At 44.6% G+C, this 20,954-nt stretch overlaps 1 protein-coding gene across 1 annotated transcript in view; it reads left to right on the top strand.

Moving 5' to 3' along the window:
* The first annotated feature begins 8,564 nt into the window (after positions 1 to 8,564).
* The window catches only part of LOC132402411 (kinesin-like protein KIF25), a 44,921-nt gene continuing 32,531 nt past the window's right edge, over positions 8,565 to 20,954 (top strand). The window contains exons 1-3 of the mRNA XM_059985269.1: positions 8,565 to 8,621; positions 17,938 to 18,003; positions 19,081 to 19,194. Coding sequence (XP_059841252.1) covers positions 8,565 to 8,621; positions 17,938 to 18,003; positions 19,081 to 19,194 — 237 coding nt within the window. The remainder of the gene's footprint in view (positions 8,622 to 17,937; positions 18,004 to 19,080; positions 19,195 to 20,954) is intronic.

The following is a 20,954-nucleotide window of genomic DNA, read 5'->3' as shown; positions in this document are numbered from 1 at the left end:
TTGAGAGCAGAGTTGATAGTGGAGGAAGGGAAGCCCCTTTGTTCAAAAAAGGAAGATATCTCTTTCATCCTGGAATGAAAAGCCTCATTCTGAGAGCAGATGTGGCAGAGACGAAGGAATTGCGAGAAGGGGATGGCATTTTTGCAAGAGACAGGGTGGGAAGAGGAATAGTCCAGGTAACTGTGAGAGTCAGTAGGCTTGTAGTAGATATCAGTAGATAAGCCGTCTCCAGAGATGGAGACGGAAAGATCAAGAAAGGGGAGGGAGGTGTCAGAAATGGACCAGGTAAATTTGAAGGCAGGGTGAAAGTTGGAGGCAAAGTTAATGAAGTCAATGAGCTCAGCATGTGTGCAGGAGGCAGCGCCATTGCAGTCGTTGATGTAGCGTGTAGCGAAGGAAAAGAGGGGGATGGATACCTGTATAGGCTTGGAACATGGACTGTTCCACAAAGCCAACAAAAAGGCAGGCGTAACTGGGACCCATGCGGGTGCCCATGGCTACACCTTTGGTTTGGAGGAAGTGGGAGGAGCCAAAGGACAAATTATTGAGAGTAAGAACTAATTCCGCTAGACAGAGGAGATTGGTGGTAGAGAGGAATTGCCCCTCCTCCCCTTCTTACCCCATCTCTGATTTATTTATTTCCCCCCTTTTTTTCTCTCTCTGCCCATCACTTTTTGCCTGTTCTCCATCTCTCTCTGGTGCTCCCCTCCCCTGTTCTTTCTCCCTAGGCCTCCCATCCCATGATCCTTTCCCTTCTCCAGCTCTGCATCCCTTTTGCCTATCACCTTTCCAGCTCTTGGCTTCACCCTACTCCCTCCTGTCTTCTCCTATCATTTCAGATTTCCCCCTCCCCCTCCTACTGCCAAATATCTTACTATGTTTTATTTCAGTTAGTCCTGATGAAGGGTCTCGGCCCGAAACGTCAATAGTGCTTCTTCCTATAAATGCTGCCCGGCCTGCTGCATTCCACCAGCATTTTGTGTGTGTTGCACTGATTTTGATACTCTTTTTTTGACAATTAAAGCCACTCAATTCTTTCTGCAGGCTTCCTGCCCACAGATGATCTGGTATGATGTAAAATGTCCACTTTAGTTCACTAATTCCCAATATGACAATGTTCCGTCTCACCATCTTGTTTTTGACCATATCTAGTTTACCTTGATACATGGATATTACATTTCAGGTTCCAATGGTTCTTTTACAACATCAGACCTTTTCATTTCCAGGCACCTCAGCAATTGGATGTCCATTTTGGCTTTAATCCAACACGTCATTAGCTCTGGTACTACTCATACTTGTCTCCTCTGTTCTTCTGCATTAGCATGTTGTGCACATTCAGACCTGTGGGGCTCATCTTCCAGTGTCAATCTCATATATCTAGTTACTTTTATCCATAAGGTTTCCTTGGCAAATTACTGAAGTAGGTTGCCATTTCCTTCTCCAGTGGACAGTATTTAGTCTGACCTCTCTGTCATGACCTGTCCATCTGGAGTAGTTCTACATGGTATAGTTCATAGCGTCACTGAGATACACAAGCCCCCTCACCACGACAAGGTAACAGTCCATGAGGTCCTTCCTGGATCTATCTAACAAATTTTGACCCATCTAAACTATTTGCAGCCATTCCTGCCCTTCTGTCAGTGAAGTCTCTGTAATGGCCACAACGTTGTAGTTCTGTGTACTGACCCTTATTCCTGATACATCTTGCATTGAAATAGACACACTTCCACCCATCGCACTGACTGCAATTTTGTTCTTTCAACTGGCTATCCTTCCTCACAGCTTCCCTACACACCACATCTACCTGTATACCAACTGCCTCATCCTCTGATTTATCACTCTGTTTCCTACCCCTGTCAAACTAGTTTAAACTTTCCACAGCAGCTCTAGCAAATCTGCTTGCAATGATATTGGTCCTCCTCAAGTTCAGATGTAACCCATTCTTTTTGTACAAGTCATACTTACCCCAGAAGAGATCCCAATGATCCATAAATTTGAAACCCTGCCCATGCACCAAATCCTCAGCCACACATTCATCTACCAAATCATCCTGTTCTTATCCTCACTAGTGCATGGCACAGGCAGTAATCCAGAGATTACTACCCTTGAGGTCCTGTTTTTCAGCTTCCTACTTAGCACCCTGTATTCTTTCTTCAGGACCTCATCCCTTTCTCTGCCCATATCTTCGGTACCATTATGTGCCATAATTTCTGACTGATCACCCTCATCCTCTAGAATGCCATGGACATGATCTGAAATATTCCTGACTCTGGCACTGGGAGGCAACATACCATCTGGGAGTCTCTTTCCCATCCACAGAATCTGCTGTCTGCTCTCCTAACTGTTGAATGCCCTATCACCACACACTCCTTTTTTTCCTTCTTCCCTTCTGAGCCACAGAACCAGAATCAGTGCCAGAGACCTGGTCGCTGTGGCTTTCCCCCAGCAGGTTGGTCACCCTCCATCCTGCCGCCCCCAACGGTTTCCAAAGCAGTATACTTTTTATTGAGGGGATCGGCCATAGGGGCACTCTGCACTGTCTGCCTATTTCCCTTTCTTCTCCTGACAGTCACCCAGTTACCGCCTTCTGCAACCTAGGGATGACTACCTCCCTGAAGCTCTTCTCTATCACCTCCTCATTCTCCTATATGAGCTGAAGGTCATCGAGCTGCAGCTCCAGTTCCCTAATACAGCTGGAAGCACCTAGTGCAGATGTACTTATCAAAAAAACTGGAGGTCTCTCTGAACTCCTACATCTGACATAAAGAAAACATGACTGACCTTGCACTCATTCTCACTACACTAGCTAGGCACTAAATCAGTTTATTCTTTTTTACAAATATTACTAATTAGTATAACATTTTTTTAAGTGAACCAAGTGAATTTAAAAGGAGATTGTGAAGCAACAAAAATCTGCTGGAGGAATTCAGTGGGTTGAGTAGCATCTCTGGGAAAGAGGAATCAGGTTAAAACCCTGCAGTTGAGAGCATGTGAAGTGCATGGATATAGTGGGAAAGGATTGAACCAAGGGGGATACACTTTACATGCCTCAAGTTCCTCAACGATTTTTAATTCCCTGGTCCTGACCGCCTCATTTTCACCATGGATATCCAGTCCCTATACACTTCTGTTCTCCCACCAGAAAAGTCGTAAAGCTCTCTGCTTCTTTTTGGACAACAGAGCTGTCCAGCTTTCTCCACCAGCCTCATCCTTCTGGCAGAACTGATCCTCAAACTCAACAATTTTTTTTTGGCACCCCCACTTTCTTCAAACTCTAGGTGTACCCACAGGCATCTGCATGGACCCAAACTATGCCTGCCCTTTTGTTGGCTACATTGAACAGTCCATGTTCCAAACCTTCCCTATTAATGCTCCCCAACGCTTTCTGTGTACATTGACGACTGAATTGGGGTTGCTTCCTGCACCCATGTTGACCTAATCAATTTAATCAACTTTGTCGTCAGCTTCCACTTTGCTCTTAAATTCACTTGTTCCATTTCTGATATCTCTCTTCCTTTTCTCAAACTGTATCCATGCCTGGAGAGAAACTGTCTACTGATATATTTTATAAATTTACCAACTGTCACACCTACTTTGATGATACTTCTTCCCACACTGTAAAAATGCCATTCCCTTTTCCCAGTTCCTTCGTATCCAAACACATCTGTTCCCAGGATCAGCCTTTGCTTTTCATGATATCAAAGATGTCCTCCTTCTTCAAATAATGGGGTTTCCCTTCATCCACCATTGACGCTGCCCTCACTCGCATCTTCTCCATTTCCCAGACATGCAACCTCATCCCATCTTTCTGCCATCTTAACAGGGATAGAGCTTCTCTTATCCTCACCTACGTACCCAACCCCCCCCCCCCCAGAGACTCCACATCCGGTACATCACTCTCTACAACTTCTACCAAACACACCTTTACACCCCTCAACTTTCCATTTTCTGCAGGGATTGCTCCCTCCGTAATTCCCTTGTTCACTTATCCCTCCCCACTAATCTACCGCTTGGCACTTATCACTGCAAGTAGCCTAAATGCTACACCTTGCCATACACCTTCTTTCAGGGCCCCAAAAGTCCTTCCAGGTGAGACAATACTTCACCTGCCAATCTGTTGGGGTCATCCACTGTATCCAGTGCTCCTGGTATGGCCTCCTCTACATTGGTGAGAACCGACGAAGATTGGGGGATCGCTTTGTCAAGCACCTTTGCTCCGTGTACAAAGAGCAGGATTTCCTGGTGGCCAACCATTTTAATTCCAATCTCCATTCCCATTATGACATGTTGGTGCATGGCCTCCTCTACTACCACAATGAGGTAGCCTCCAACCTGATGGCGTGAACATCAATTCTGTCAACTTTCGATACCTCTTCTTCAATTCCCCACTCTAGCCCTCCCACTTCTCTTCTCCTCGTCTGCCTATCAACTCCCCTGGTGTCCCTCCTCCTTCCCTTTCTTCCATGGTCCACTTTTCTCTTCTATCAGATTCCCCTTCTTCTCCAGCCTTTTCCTTTTCCACTTATTGCTTTTTAACTTCTTACTTCATCCCCCCTCGCCCACCCACCTGGCATTAATTATCACCTTCTAGCTTGTATTCCTTCCCTCTCTTCCCACCTTCTTACTCTGGCTTCTTCCCCCTACCTTTCCAGTCCTGATGAAGGGTCTCAGCCTGAAACATTGACTGTTTATTCCTTTCCATAGAAGTTGCCTGACCTATGGAGTTCCTCCAGCATTTTGTGCATATTTTCTGGATTTACAGCACCTACAGGATCTCTTGTGTTAAGAATCTCAAGTAACTGAATTTAATTGACTGCTTCTCACACAGCTTCTCCCTCTGCATTCTTTATGCCACTCTCACTGCCATCCAGAGATATCTGTGAGCCCTGTCTCTTTCTCTGTCACTGCTCTGAGCCACACATTCCACCTTCTGCCATGGATCTCTCTGAGACTTCACCATCCACCAGATCAATGACTTCAACTGCCTGGTTTTCCTCCTTCCTTATTTGCAGGATCAGAAGATTGCCAATATCCAGACAGTAGCCCTACTGGCTCGAGCTCGGACCTCAGCCTCCAGCAGATTATGGCCCCTGTTGCCTCAACTCAGACCTTGGCTATTACTCAGCACTCAACCAGCCGTGGCCCCTGCCCCCTCAGGCATGGACTTCTGGCAGGCGGTAGACCCTGCTGTCTCATTCTCCAAACCATTAATCCCATTGCCTGAAGCTCAGGCTCCTGTTTGACCTTGGCCACCTCCACCTCCAGGCCAAGACAGACAGACAGACATACTTTATTGATCCCGAGGGAAATTGGGTTTCGTTACAGTCGCTCCAACCAAGAATGGTGTAGAAATATAGCACTATAAAAATCAAAATAATTAAATAATAATAGGTAAATTATTCCAAGTGGAAATATGTCCAGGACCAGCCTATTGGCTCAGGGTGTCTGACACTCCGAGGGAGGAGTTGTAAAGTTTGATGGCCACAGGCAGGAATGACTTCCTATAATGTTCAGTGATGCATCTCGGTGGAATGAGTCTCTGGCTGAACCTACTCCCGTGCCTAACCAGTACATTATGGAGTGGAACGCCAAAGAGTGTTTGTCACTGCTCTTCTCCCACCTTCAGTTCCTCTCTACCCCTCTAACCTTCCCCTCCTTGTGCAGAACGTTCTGTCCTCAGCAGAGGCCTCAGCATTGTTCTCTGGATCTGATCACCTGATTTTCACTATGAACATCCAGTCCCCATACACTCCTATCACCATCAGGAAAACCTTAAATCTCTCCACTTTTCCACAATTGTCTGACTGAACTGGTTCTCATCTTCAACACTTTCTCTTTTTTCTCCTCCAACTTTCTCCAAACTCAAGAATTACCATTGGCACCTGCAAGGGCCCAGCTACACTTGTCTTTTCATCAACTACATGGAATCTTCCATGTTCCATGACTTCCCTGAAAATGCTCTCCAACTCTTTCTCCACTACCTTGATGAACACACTGACGCTGCTTCTGCACCCATACTGAGCTTGTCAATTTCATCAACTTTGCTTCCAACTTCTACCCTGCCCTTAAATTTACTTGGTCTATCTTTGACACCTCTCTTCCCTTTCTCAATCTCTCTGTCTCCATCTCTGGAGTCAGGATAAACCTACAAACTGTCTCTGCTATCTTGAGTATACTGTACCTCTTTCCAACCAGTCGTAAAAATATTTCCTTTTCTTGTTCCTCTACCTCCACTATGAGGCTCATGAGGCTTTCCATTCCAAAACATCTGAACTGACCTCCTTTTGTAAACAGAATTTCTCTTCCAGTGCCATCGATGTTATCCCCACCTGCATTTTTTCCATTTCTCACACATCTGCCCTCACCTCATCTTTCTCTGCCATAAAAGAGATAAGGTTTCCCTTGTCCTTAACCACCAGACCTCAAGACTCCATATCCAACATATTATTCTCTATAACTTCTGCTATCTGCATCAGGATCCTCCCACAAAGCACATCTTTCCCTTCCCCACCACTCTACATTTTCCATTGGATCGCTCTGTATATGACTCCCTTGTCCATTCATCCTCCCTATTGATCTTCCTCCTGGCATTTATCCCTGAAAGTAGGACAACTGCTACATCTGCTTCTAAACTCCTTCCCTCCCCACCATTCAGGACCTCAAACAGTCTTTCCAGGTGAGACAACACTTCACTAGTGAGTCTGTTAGGGTCATGTACTCTAACCGGTTCTCCCAGTGTGGCCTCCTCTACACTGGTGAGACCTGATGCAGATTGGAGGACCACTTTATTGAGCACTTTCACTCCATCCACCACAAAAGGCGGGATTTCCTGGTGGCCACCCATTTCAATCTGACTTCCTATTCCCATTTTGAAATGTCAGTCCATGGCTTCTTCTAGTGCCATGATGAGGCTATCCTCAGATTGGAGGAGCAACACTTCATATTCCACCTCTTACCTGATGGCATGAAGATTGATTTCCCAATCTTCTGGTAATTTCTCCCCTCTCTTTTTCCATTTCTCATTCTGGCTCCACTCTTACCCTATCTCTTCTCACCTGTCCATCACCTCCCACTGGTGCTCCTCCTCCTTCCCTTTTTCACAAGGTCCACTCTCCTTTCCCCTTTCTTCATCTTTTACCTCTTCCACCTATCACCTCCCAGCTTCTCACTTCATTCCACTCAATTGCCCACCCACCTCCCCTTCACCTGATCTCATCTATCACCTGTCAGCTTGTACTCTTCCCTCCCCCCCCCCCACCTTCTTATTCTGGCTTCTTTCCCCTCCCTTTCCACTCCTGATGAAGGGTCTTGGTCAGAAATGTTGACTGATTTTTTTGTCCATAGACATTGCCTGAGTTCCTCCAGAATTTTGTGAAAGGCCTGGATAGAGCAAACTTAAGAGAGGAGACTTTAAATAGTCGAAGAGTCTAGGAACAGATGGCACAGCCTCAGTATACTAGGACATACTTTAGAACAGAGATGAGGAGGAATTTCTTTTGCCAGAGGACGGTGAATCTGTGATATTCGTTGCTACAGATGCCTGTGGATGGACAAGTCATTGGATATATTTAAAGTGGAGGTTGAAAGGTTCCCAAAATTTACCAGGAAAAGGCAGGAGAATGGGGTTCAGAAGGAAAATAAATCAGCCATTTTCAAATGGTGGAAAAGACTCCATGAGTTGAATTGCTAATTCTGTTCCAATGTCTTACCATATAGGGGATTATCAGAGATGTAGTAGCCACAACAAGGTAACTTATTTTGAAGGGACAAACTTACTTCAGTTGGAGATGGGCAGATGTTGTTCCTTGGGACTAGACCCCTGGGGCCTTGGAGGAGATGGCACTAGAATTACAGAAAAAGGATTTCTATACAAAGTGGAGAGCATTCTGACTGGTTATTTCGCCACCTGGTATGGAAGCCCCAGTGTACAGGATCTCAAGGGACTGTAGAAAGTTGTTGCTTCGGCCAGCTCCATCACAGACAAGAGGACCATCACCATCCAGGATATGCCCTGTTCTCATTACCGCCGCCCGGGGGGCTAGGTACAAGAGCCCGAAGACCCACACTCAGCGATTCAGGGGCAGCTTCCCCCCTCCACCATCAGATTTCTGAATGGTCCATGAGCACTGTCTCATTATAACTTCTTTTGCACTATTTATTTTTTAAATTTTTCAATAACGTTATGTTCTTGCACTGCACTGATAGTGCAAAACAACACATTTCACGTCAAGTAAGTTAGTGATTATAACTGTGATTCTGGGCATACCAGAGGGGAATCGCGGATGTTGGGGTAAGCGGGCGGTTCAAGCAACTGCGCTTCACCTCATTCTCTACCCGCAGGCACTGCCCTCGCCTGTTGGGCGTCCTCGGCATTCTCTGGTCTTACTAAAGTAAATAAATGTTCTTATTAATCAGAAACGTTCAGCAAACCCGTCTTATTTTCCAGCCCGTGCGTTTCCCTCCATCGCTGCCATTGCGGGCAACGCTCAACCAGAGCGGCGAGTGCGAGCCGCGCGGACTGCGCCTGCGCAGAGGGCCGCCCGGGCGCGAGAGTCGGCGGATCCATGAGCGCGCAGCGGCTTCTGCAGCAACGGCTCCGGCAGCTCGAGCGGTCGACGCGCGTGAGTGGGGACGGGGACTGATGCTCATGGTGGAGGGAGCGTCTTGTAATCTTAATCCATAATTTTAGCTTTCGCTAGTTATCTCCAGTGCTTGAGTGTTTTTTTGACTAGTAATCACCAGTCTTTAGCTAGTAGCCTTTCCCCAATTTTTTTTAAACTGGTAGTTCAATATTTGTCTAGCAGTTCCCCAGTTTTTGACTAATAATCTCCATTATTGTTACTGATAATCCCCATCTTTTGACATTAATTCACACTTTTTGTCTAGCGGTCACCAGCTTTTGACTAGTAATGCCCGGATTTTTTTATTAATATGAAGAACAATAAAACAAATGGCAGATCAAGTCAAGTCAAGTCACTTTTTATTGTCATTTCGACCATAACTGCTGGCACAGTACATAGTAAAAACGAGGCAATGTTTTCTCAGGACCATGGTGTTACATGACACAGTACAAAAACTACATAACTACATAAAAAACTACACTAGACTACAGACCTACCCAGGACTGTGTAAAGTGCACAAAACAGTGCAGGCATTACAATAACTAATAACAGGACAATAGGGCAGTAAGGTGTCAGTCCAGGCTCTGGATATTGAGGAGTCTGATAGCTTGGGGGAAGAAACTGTTACATAGTCTGGTCGTGAGAGCCCGAATGCTTCGGTGCCTTTTCCCAGACGGCAGGAGGGAGAAGAGTTTGTATGAGGGTGCGTGGGGTCCTTCATAATGCTGTTAGCTTTGCGGATGCAGCGTGTGGTGTAAATGTCTGGAAGAGAGACCCCAATGATCTCAGCTGACCTCACTAACTGCTGCAGGGTCTTGCAATCTGAGATGGTGCAATTTCTGAACCAGGCAGTGATACTGCTGCTCAGGATGCTCTCAATACAACCCCTGTAGAGTGTGATGAGGTTGGGGGGTGGGAGATGGACTTCCCTCAGCCTTCGCAGAAAGTAGAGATGCTGCTGGGCTTTCTTTTCTATGGAGCTGGTGTTGAGGAACCAGGTGAGATTCTCCGCCAGGTGAACACCAAGAAATTTGGTGCTGTTTACGATCACTACCGAGGAGCCGTCGATGTTCAGCTGGTAAATAAAAGGCAAAAATAAAATGTAGTCAACAGGTTTGGTAGCACCTGTGGTGAAAGAAACAGTAAGAATTTCAGGTTGAAGAGAGTTTTCAGGACTGGAAATAAAAGAAAAGAAGTCTTCACTAAAATGCAGCAACAGGGTGTTAGAATGGAGAGAGAGAGAGAGAGAGAGAGAGAGAGAGAGAGAGAGAGAGAGAGAGACAGGAGCATACTGTCCCTGGGGTCCAATGATCCTGGTTCAATCCTAATATCTGCTTTTATCTGTATGGGTTTCATAGAAAGATAGAAACGTAGAAAACCGACAGCACAATGCAGGCCCTTTGGCCCACAAAGTTGTGCCGAACATGTCCCTGCCTTAGGAATTATTAGGCTTACCTATAGCCCTCTATTTTACTAAGCTCCACGCACCTATCCAAAAGCCTCTTAAAAGACCCTATTGTATCCACCTCCATCACTGTTGCTGGCAGTCCATTACACGCACTCACCCCTCTCTGTGTAAAGAACTTACCCCTGATACCTCCTCTGTACCTACTCCCCAGCACCTTAAACCTGTGTCCTCTTGGGCAGCCACTTCAGCCCTGGGAAAAAGCCTCTGACTATCCACACAATCAATACCTCTCATCATCTTATACACCTCTATCAGGTCACCTCTCATCCTCCGTCGCTCTAAGGAGAAAAGGCCGAGTTCACTCAACCTAATCTCATAAGGCACGCTGCCCAATACAGGCAACATCCTTGTAAATCTCCTTTGCACCCGTTCTATGGCTTCCACATCCTTCCTGTAGTGAGGTGACCAGAACTGAGCACAGTACTCCAAATGGGGTCTGACCAGGGTCCTATATAGCTGCAGCATTACTTCTCAGCTCCTAAATCCAATTCCACGATTGATGAAGGCCAATACACCATATGCCTTTTTGGCCACAGAGTCAACCTGCACAGCTGCTTTGAGTGTCCTGTGGACTCGGACTCCAAGATCCTTCTGATTCTCCACGCTGCCAAGAGTCTTACCATTAATACTATATTCTGCCATCATATTTGACCTACCAAAATGAACCACTTCACACTTACCTGGGTTGAACTCCATCTGCCACTTCTCAGCCCAATTTTGCGACCTGTCAATGTCCTGCTGTAACCTCTGACAGCCCTCCACACTATCCACAACACCTCCAACCTTTGTGTCATCAGCAAACTTACTAACCTATCCCTTCACTTCGTCATCCAGGTCATTTATATAAATCACAAAGAGTAAAGGTCCCAGAACAGATCCCTGAGGCACTGCACTGGTGACCAACCTCCATGCAGAATATGACCCGTCTACAACCACTCTTTGCCTTCTGTGGGCAAAGCAATGTCCCCTTGGATCCCATGCCTCCTTACTTTCTCAATATGCCTTGCATGGGGTACCTTATCAAATGCCTTGCTGAAATCCACATACGCTACATCTCCTGCTCTTCCTTCATCAATGTGTTTAGTCACATCCTCAAAAAATTCAAACAGGCTCGTAAGGCATGACGTGCCCTTGACAAAGCCATGCTGACTACTCCTAATCATATTATACCTCTCCAAATGTACAGGACCTTCTCCATCAACTTACCAACTACTGAGGTAAGATTTGCTTGTCTATAATTTCCTGGGCTATCTCTATTCCCTTTCTTGAATGAGGGAACAACATCCACAATGCTCCAATCCTCTGGAGCCTCCTGGCAAAGATCATCGCCAGAGACTCCGCAATCTCCTCTCTCACCTCCCATAGTAGCCTGGGGTATATTTTGTCCAGTCGCGGTAACTTAACCAACTTGATGCTTTCCAAAAACTCCAGCACATCCTCTTTCTTAATATCTACATGCTCAAGCTTTTTAGTCTGCTGCAAGTCATCACTACAATCACTAAGATCCTTTTCCATAGTGAATATTGAAGTAAAGTATTCATTAAGTACCTCTGCTATTTCCTGTGGTTCCATGCACACTTTTCCACTGCCACAGTTGATAGATCCTACTCTTTCACGTCTTATCATCTTGCTCTTCACATACTTGTGGAATGCCTTGTGGTTTTCGTTAATTCTGCCCACCAAGGCCTTCTCATGGCCCCTTCTGGCTCTCCTAGATGTTCTGATTTCCTTCCACATCTCAAAGGTTTGCTTTAAAAATCAGTTATTGGGTTAGTTGGCTGTTGTACATTTACTCACGGGTAGATGATTTGCAGGTGATACAAGGTTGATGGAAATGCGTGAGGGAAATAGGGATTAGTATACTCAGATGCTCATTGTTGGTGCCAACATGATGGGCTATACAAATCTGAAGCAGTTTCTGTCATTCTATGTGAAATGGTCAAAGTTGAATTTATTTATGCACAAGTGAAATGGAAGATTTACTTACAGCAGGTACATAGTATGATATAACCAGTTGACAAGAAAAATAAACTCAACAATTTTTACAAGAATGTGGAATTAGAGCTAAAAATCTATTTTGGTGCGAAGTGATCAAAGTGGTCATAATATTGCTAAATTCTAGTGTTCAGGTTGGTTCAAGAACCAGATGGTTGAAGGGAAGTAAATGTACTTGAACCTGGTGGTCTGGTTCTTCATGCTTCTGTACTTCCTAAGCGGCCAGTGAGTGAGTGGGCCAGTGAACGAGTGGAGATTTGAGGCTTTGACTCGAGAGGCTTCGATGAGAAGAGGCGGAGGACGAACTTGTTCCCAGTTAGTCTTTACAATGCCTCCTGAGACGGTGATGTGCCTCTCCTGTGAGATGTGACAGTCTTGGGGGAACTCCCCTCTCCCACAGAGTCACATCTGCCAGAAATGCATGCAGCTGGGCGATCTGGAAGACCATGTAAGGAATCTGGAGCAGCAGCTGGATGACCTTCAACTCATAAGGGAGAATGAGGCAGTAATAGATGAGAGCTACTGGGAGGTAGTTACACCTAGGCTGCCGGAAGCAGGTTGTTGGGTGACAGGGGGGAAGGCGAAGGTGAGTAGACAGATAGTGCAGAGCACCCCTGTAGCCATTCCCCTGAATAATAAATAAAATAATAAGTTTACCGTCCTGGATGCTGTTGGCGAGGACGACCGACCAGGTGTGAGCCATGGTGGCAGGGCCTCTGGCACTGAGTCTGACCCTGTGGTGCAGAAGGGTGGGACGGAGAAGAGGAGATCTGTTGTCATTGCAGACTGTATAGTCAGGGGAGCAGACCGGAGATTTTGTGGACGTGAAAAGGACACCCACATGGTTTGTTACCTCCTGGGTGCCAGGGTCCGGGATGCCTCCTACCGGGTGCATGACATCCTGGTACAAGGGGGAAAGCAACTAGAAGTCGTGATACATGTTGATACCAACGACATTGGCAGGAAGAAGGATGAGGTCCTGAAGTGTGAATTTCGGGAATTAGGCAGAAGGCGGAAGAACAGGGTGGCGTACTCAGGACTGTTGCCAGTACTATGTGATAGTGATGGGAAGAATTGGAGGAGATGGCAGTTGAATGTGTGGCTGAGGAGTTGGTGCAGGGGGCAGAGTTTTAGATTATTGGATCATTGGAATCTCTTCTGGGGAAGGTGGGACCTGTACAGATTGGATGGGTTGCACCTGAACTAGAGGGGGAGCAATATCCTTGCAGGTAGGTTTGCTAGCATGGTTCGGGAGGATTTAAACTAATTTGCAAGGGGGATGGGACCCGGAGCGAATGAGCAGTGAAAGAAGTGCATGGAGTAAAGCCAGATCTAACATATAGAGAAGCTTTGAGGAAAGAAAAGCAAAATAAAGGGTGTAAAGGTAGTAAGGTAGAAGGGCTAAAGTGTGTGTACTTCAATGCAAGAAGCATTAGGAACGAAGGTGTTGAACTGAGAGCTTGGATACATACATGGAATTATGATGTTGTGGCCATTACGGAGACTTGGCTGGCACCAGGACAGGAATGGATTCTCAATATTCCTGGATTTCAGTGCTTTAAAAGGGATAGAGAGAGGGGAAAAAGGGAGGAGGGGTGGCATTACTGGTCAGGGATACTATTATAGCTGCAGAAAGGGTGGGTAATGTAGCAGGATCCTCTTTTGAATCGGTATGGGTGGAAGTCAGGAACAGGAAGGGAGCAGTTACTTTACTGGGGGTATTCTATAGGCCCCCTGGTAGCAGCAGAGCTACCGAGGAGCCAATTGGGAGGCAGATTTTGGAAAGGTGCAAAAATAACAGGGTTGTTATCATCGGTGACCTCATCTTCCCTTATATTGATTGGCACTTGATTAGTTCCAAGGGTTTAGATGGGGCAGAGTTTGTTAAGTGTGTCCAGGATGGATTCCTGTCACAGTATGTTGACAGGCCAACTAGGGGGAATGCCATACTAGATCTAGTATTAGGTAACGAACCGGGTCAGGTCACAGATCTGTCAGTGGGTGAGCATCTGGGAGACAGTGACCATCGCTCCCTGGCCTTTAGCATTATCATGGAAAAGGATAGAATCAGAGAGGACAGGAAGAATTTTAATTGGGGAAGGGCAAATTATGAGGCTATAAGGCTAGAACTTGCGGGTGTGAATTGGGATGATGTTTTTGCAGGGAAATGTATTATGGACATGTGGACGATGTTTTACAATCTCTTGCAGGATGTTAGGGATAAATTTGTCCCGGTGAGGAAGATAAAGAATGGTAGGGTGAAGGAACCATGAAGGAAGCAAGTGAAGTGGAAAATCTAGTCAGGTGGAAGAAGGCAGCATACATGTGGTTTAGGAAGCAAGGATCAGATGGGTCGATTGAGGAATATAGGGTAGCAAGAAAGGAGCTTAAGAAGGGGCTGAGAAGAGCAAGAAGCGGGCATGAGAAGGCCTTGACGAGTAGCATAAAGGAAAACGCTAAGGCATTCTACAATTATGTGAAGAACAAAAGGATGACAGGAGTGAAGGTAGGACCGATTAGAGATAAGAGTGGGAAGATGTGCCTGGAGGCTGAGGAAGTGAGTGAGGTTCTCAATGAATACTTCTCTTCGGTATTCACCACTGAGAGGGAACTTGATGACGGTGAGGTCAATATGAGTGAGGTTGAAGTTCTGGAGCATGTTGATATTAAGGGAGAGGAGGTGTTGAAGTTGTTAAAATACATAAGGACGGATAAGTCCCCGGGACCTGACGGAATATTCCCCAGACTGCTCCACGAGGCAAGGGAAGAGATTGCTGAACCTCTGGCTAGGATCTTTATGTCTTCGTTGTCCACGGGAATGGCACCGGAGGATTGGAGGGAGATGAATGATGTCCCCTTGTTCGAAAAAGGTAGGAGGGATAGTCCGGGTAATTATAGACCAGTGAGCCTTACGTTTGTGGTGGGAAAGCTGTTGGAAAAGATTCTTAGAGATAGGATCTGTGAGCATTTAGAGAATCATGGTCTGATCAGGGACTGTCAGCATGGCTTTGTGAAGGGCATATTGTGCCTAACAAGCCTGATAGAGTTCTTTGAGGAGGTGACCAGGCATATAGATGTGGCTAGTGCAGTGGATGTGATCTACGTGGATTTTAGTAAGGCATTTGACAAGGTTCCACATGGTAAGCTTATTCAGAAAGTCAAAGGGCATGGGATCCAGGGAAGTTTGGCCAGGTGGATTCAGAATTGGCTTGCCTGCAGAAGGCAGAGAGTTGTGGTGGAGGGAGTACATTTAGATTGGAGGGTTGTGACTAGTGGTGTCCCACAAGGATCTGTTCTGGGACCTCTACTTTTCGTGATTTTTATTAACGACCTGGATGTGGGGGTAGAAGGGTGGGTTGGCATGTTTGCAGACAACACAAAGGCTGGTGGTGTTGTAGATAGTGTAGAGGATTGTCGAAGATTGCAGAAAGACATTGATAGGATGCAGAAGTGGGCTGAGAAGTGGCAGATAGAGTTCAACCCGGAGAAGTGTGAGGTGGTACACTTTGGAAGGACAAACTCCAAGGCAGAGTACAAAGTAAATGGCAGGATACTTGGTAGTGTAGAAGAGCAGAGGGATTTGGGGGTACATGTCCACAGATCCCTGAAAGTTGCCTCACAGGTAGATAGGGTAGTTAAGAAAGCTTATGGGGTGTTAGCTTTCATAAGTAGAGGGATAGTTTAAGAGTCGCGATGTAGTGATGCAGGTCTATAAAACTCTAGTTAGGCCACACTTAGAGTACTGTGTCTAGTTCTGGTCGCCTCACTGTAGGAAGGATGTGGAAGCATTGGAAAGGGTACAGAGGAGATTTACCAGGATGCTGCCTGGTTTAGAGAGTATGGATTATGATCAGAGATTAAGGGAGCTTGGGCTTTACTCTTTGGAGAGAAGGAGTATAAGAGGAGACATGATAGAGGTATACAAAATATTAAGAGGAATAGACAGAGTGGACAGCTAGCGCCTCTTCCCCAGGGCACCACTGCTCTGTACAAGAGGACATGGCTTTAAGGTAAGGGGAGGGAAGTTCAAGGGGATATTCAAGTTCAAGGTTTTTCACTCAGAGAGTGGTTGGTGCATGGAATGCACTGCCTGAGTCGGTGGAGGTAGATACACTAGTGAAGTTTAAGAGACTACTAGACAGGTATACGGAGGAATTTAAGGTGGTGGGGGGGGGGTTATATGGGAGGCAGGGTTTGAGGGTTGGCACAACATTATGGGCCAAAGGGCCTGTAATGTGCTGTACTATTCTATGTTCTATGTTCTCCTGCCTGATGGTAGCTGTGAGAAGGTGGCATGGCCCAGATAACTGGGATCTTTGATGGATGTAGGCCATGAGCTAGTACCTTCTGTAAGATAGTATTGGTGGTTGGGTGGGATGTGTCTGTGATGTACTGGGCCAAGTCCTATACTCTCTAAAGCTTCTTATATTCCTGCACATTTGGATTGCTGTACCAGACCATGATGCAACCAGTCAGGATACTTTCAACAGAACATCTGTGCAAGTTTGTTAGTGTTTGGTGACATTCTTAACCTCCTAAAGAAGTAAAGGTACTGGTGCATTTTCCTTGTGATTGCTTCTGTGTGCTGGGCCCAGGACAGATAATCCAATATGTTAACACCCAGTAGTTTAAACCCCCTCTCCTTCTGGAACCTTGCTCCCCAGTACAAAGCATCCACCCTACCACACCTCTCAGTTATAAAACACAAAAAAAGCACTACAAGTGCTAAAATAAATGCTGAGCACATTCAGCAGTATAAGCAACATCTGCAAAAAGAGAATCAAGATGACCGTTTTTCTCTGCACTTGGCTGTCCAAGTGAATGTGTCCATCAAACTTACATGAGTATTGGCCAACCCTGTTCAATGTTTCCTTATGAGACAACTCCTTTATCTCAGGAATTAAACCAATATTAGTGCACCGAACCATATACAATGCAAGTTTATGCCACTTTAATATGGATGCCAAAACAGTTCCTCTGGCACTTTGGTTGCTCCTTATTCTAGTCTCTTGTGCCCCCAATACGAGAGTGTACATTTTGCTCTAAAGCCAAGAGCTCAAACCTTAATGATATGGTAGAGATTCACCATGGTATTGCCTGGATTGAAACACTTTGGCTCTGGGGAGAGATTGCATTGTCTGGGCTTGTTTTCCTTGGAGCAAAGGGAGCTCAGGAAGTGATAAAGATATGTTAAATTAAGAGGCCTAGATAGGCAGGTAATCAGAATCTTTCTCCTATGATCGCATTATCAAAAACACAAGGCCAAAGGTTTAAGTGAAGAGGAAGGAGTTTTAAACAGAATGTGAGGGGTAAAATTTGTACACAGAAACTGCTGTCTGAAACTTGCTACTAGAGGAAATGGTGGAGTCAGATACTACACTTAAGAGGTATTTGGACAGACATTCAAATAGGCAGGACATTGAAGAATGCGGGATAATATAGATGGTCAAAAAGGATGAGATGGATGTGTTGAGCCAAAGGGCTTGTTTATGTGATGTACAATTCTGACCTGGTGCTGTGCAGGGCATCACTGTTGCATTAGCAGATGTGACTGTAACACTTAGGGGCAGTGCCTCAGGATTACTTGCATCAGTCTTGTGCATAATATATGCAGATAAATAACTGAGTATGTGCAACTGTGAAATGCAATTTTTAAAAATCTGGATCTGTCCTATCAACCTGAAGCAGTAATCTCTTGCTGATCTTTGCTGTTTGACCTGCTCAGTGTTCCCAGTACTTTTTGTTTTTAATGCATGTTCCAAAGTCTGATACATTTTGCCTTTATATTGTTTTAAGATACACCATTGGCTGAGAAGTAAATTTTAAAAAATCCCTTGTCTTCTGTAATTTCAGGGCAAGGAAGAAAGGATTGTTCAGCTAGAAACTGAAAATGCTCTGCTTCACCTGAAACTTGCGAAAGTAATGTTTCCTTTTTATATACCATACAAGATAGGGTTATTCAAGCTATGTTTTCTTCTTGCAGTGAGTCAAGCACACCTTGAATGGCTGCAACATCCTCCAGGCAGTATCATATATAGTAATATGTTAAGTTAATGTGAAGGGAATACAGGTAGTCCCCGAGTTATGAAGGTCCGACTTACGGACAATTTGTTCTTATAAACTGAGGAAGGAGAACGCTGTCCGCCATTTTAAGTCAGATCACGACGCCTTACGCCATTTTAAGTCATTGCTATTGACACTGTGTTGAATGTTTAACTTTGTATTTGGCTTAAATTTTTCTTAGTAAGATTCCCGCGGACCCCCCCCCCCCCCCATTCCAGTTGGCTGGTGGCACAGTGAGATTAGCGAGTTCGATCCAGTGACAGACTGCTCCTGTGCCGGGTTGATGTCGATCCAGTGACTCCTGTGCCATCTGTTCTGGGTTGATGTCGAGTGCGCAACTCGACCTCGTAAAAAAAACACTGCCACCTCCAGTTTAAATACCCACCTGGAATATTGTGGAGGATCACATCCTTAGGTGTGTTAATTGTTAATGTAATCAATGCATATCACTGTATGTTTAACGTACATGTGATAAGTGAATTTGAATCTTGATTATTGCAACATTACACCTTTCTCAGGTATAAATTGGTTGCCTGAAAAGTGACTGAATAACTTGCTAGTAACAGTGTTCTGAAATAGCAACAGGAGATAGATTTATCCTGTTACTCGTACAATATCAGATCTAAATTGCAATTTCAGTCAAATGTCTTTGTACATTCACAGTAATGTGTAATATCTATTGACTATCACTTGAAAATCTTGTACTGTCTTCCTTTTATCCTAATCCATGAGGGTGAGTGCCATTATATGTAAAAGTCATAGTGCATTTTTAAAAATTCTTTATTTAGCAGTTTTTCTTACACATAATTTGTATTAGATGATATTACTGCATTTCATATTTTATACTTTTGCTAAGTAGTATGTAATGAAAAGAATAAATATATATTACTAAATTAATTCCATGACCGTGTAAGTGTTAATCTGTTTACATAGTGTCATGGATCAGTGAGAGACAGTAGAGAAGAAGCAACGTGTTCACACAGGCGTTTAGAGGATATGCAAGTGATTCAGAGAGATGTCAGTATTCAACTGTCTGCAGCAATAAAGGTAAATGCTGTTCTGCTTAGCTAATTGTCATGTTTCATCCCAACTTTGTGAGTTCATTCTGTACATTCCATGCAAATCACTATTTTTTGTGACGGAGAATCGTTGGCACAATTAGTTCCACATGAGCTGAAAGCTTGCCTTTGTCATTTATCTAATTACCTTAGGATCACAAAAACAAGGAAAATTTATAATACTGGAGGTCATTTGCTCCATTGTATACACCATATGTTCTGATCACTTCTCCCACTGACTTGTGAGCAATGAAGACCGTAAGACATAGGAGTAAAACTGGGCCATTTGGCCTTTTGGTTCTGCTCCGCTGTTCAATCATGGTTAATTTATTTTCCCTTTTAACCCCATTCTCCCCGTGACCTTTGGTACCCTTACTAATCAAGTTATCAACCTCCACTTTAAATATACCCAGTGACTTCGGCTCCACAGCCGTCTGTGGCGATGAAATCCATAGATTCACCGCCCTCTGACTGAAGAAATTCCTCATCTCTGTTCTAACGGTCAAAAGCAAGGTAGTTTGTCCTCAGCAGTAATTAAACTTTTAGCAAAATGTCAGCTATTATTAGAATCTTGAGAAATAAAACACTGCACATGCTGGAAATCTGCAGTAAAAGTGAAAATACTAGAAACATTCAGCAGGTCAGGCACACATCTGTGGAGAGAAAAGTAAATATTTCAGGTTTTTGATCTTTCCTTGTAATTGGGAATGTTTTATGAAGTAGGTGTTTTACTTGTGGAGACAAGGGAGGGATGAAGGGGACAGTGGGAATACCTAGGTGGAGCAGAGATCAAGAAAGACAATGACATAAGTTGTGATTGTGCCTGCTGAGAGAGGGCAATGAATTACATCTGATTTGACTGGAGGAAATGAATAAAAACAAGAGACAGAAACAAAAAGAACAACAGTATAGAATTTGGAAATCTGGATGAGAATATTGGAAGTACTGAGCAGTATTTCTGGAGACAGTACTTGTATATCTTTGGACAGTGTAAAACAGAGCTAATATTACAGATATTGACCAACTGGTAAATTGTGTATGTTCATATTCCTCATTTGCATGATCAATCACCATTCACAGTAGAGGTGTTAAAAGTCAATGGAAACTACAAGCTAATAGCCTGTGATACTTCGAAGTTAGTAAAGTAATTGACCCCTAATTAGTGTTAGCTAATGCAAAAATTCGATGAGCAGAGACGTTATATTAGAACCATGCACAAATAGTACTAAATACAACTCTCTCAAGGATAGTTCTAGGACAGGCTACAAAAGGAGGGTTGGGCATGGGGCTAGCAACCCATTCCATTTTTAAAAAAACGGTGCTACAGAAACACCAACAGAAGCTCCAAAGACCTCATTCCTGGGAGAGGAAGGATTTTTGAAGATTGGCTATGCCTGGGACAACTTGAAACAGTAGACAGAGGACTCTGGCAAGCTGCAGTCAGTGGCTTATGCCCCTGTAGGGATGATAGGCTTGAGAACATGTACAACATTGCGATCGCAGCTTGAAAGCCAAGTACTTGGTTCTGGTCTCCACATTACTGGAATGATGTGATTGGACTGGAGAGTGTACACTTGGATTTGTATTTGATGGTCTACTGTGCTGGAAGAATGGATTTGTCACTGTTTTTAATGAGTAGACATAAGTAGGATGTAAAGCTCCCTTCACTGTGATAAATTTTCTCAATTTATTTAAACAATCTAGTGTTTTCCTGGCGTATATGATGGATATACACTTCTCGGGCTTCCA

The sequence above is a fragment of the Hypanus sabinus genome, chromosome 12 (assembly GCF_030144855.1).
Source record: "Hypanus sabinus isolate sHypSab1 chromosome 12, sHypSab1.hap1, whole genome shotgun sequence".
In the NCBI taxonomy this organism is placed as follows: Eukaryota; Metazoa; Chordata; class Chondrichthyes; order Myliobatiformes; family Dasyatidae; genus Hypanus; species Hypanus sabinus.
This window is presented reverse-complemented; position numbering and strand designations above follow the sequence as displayed.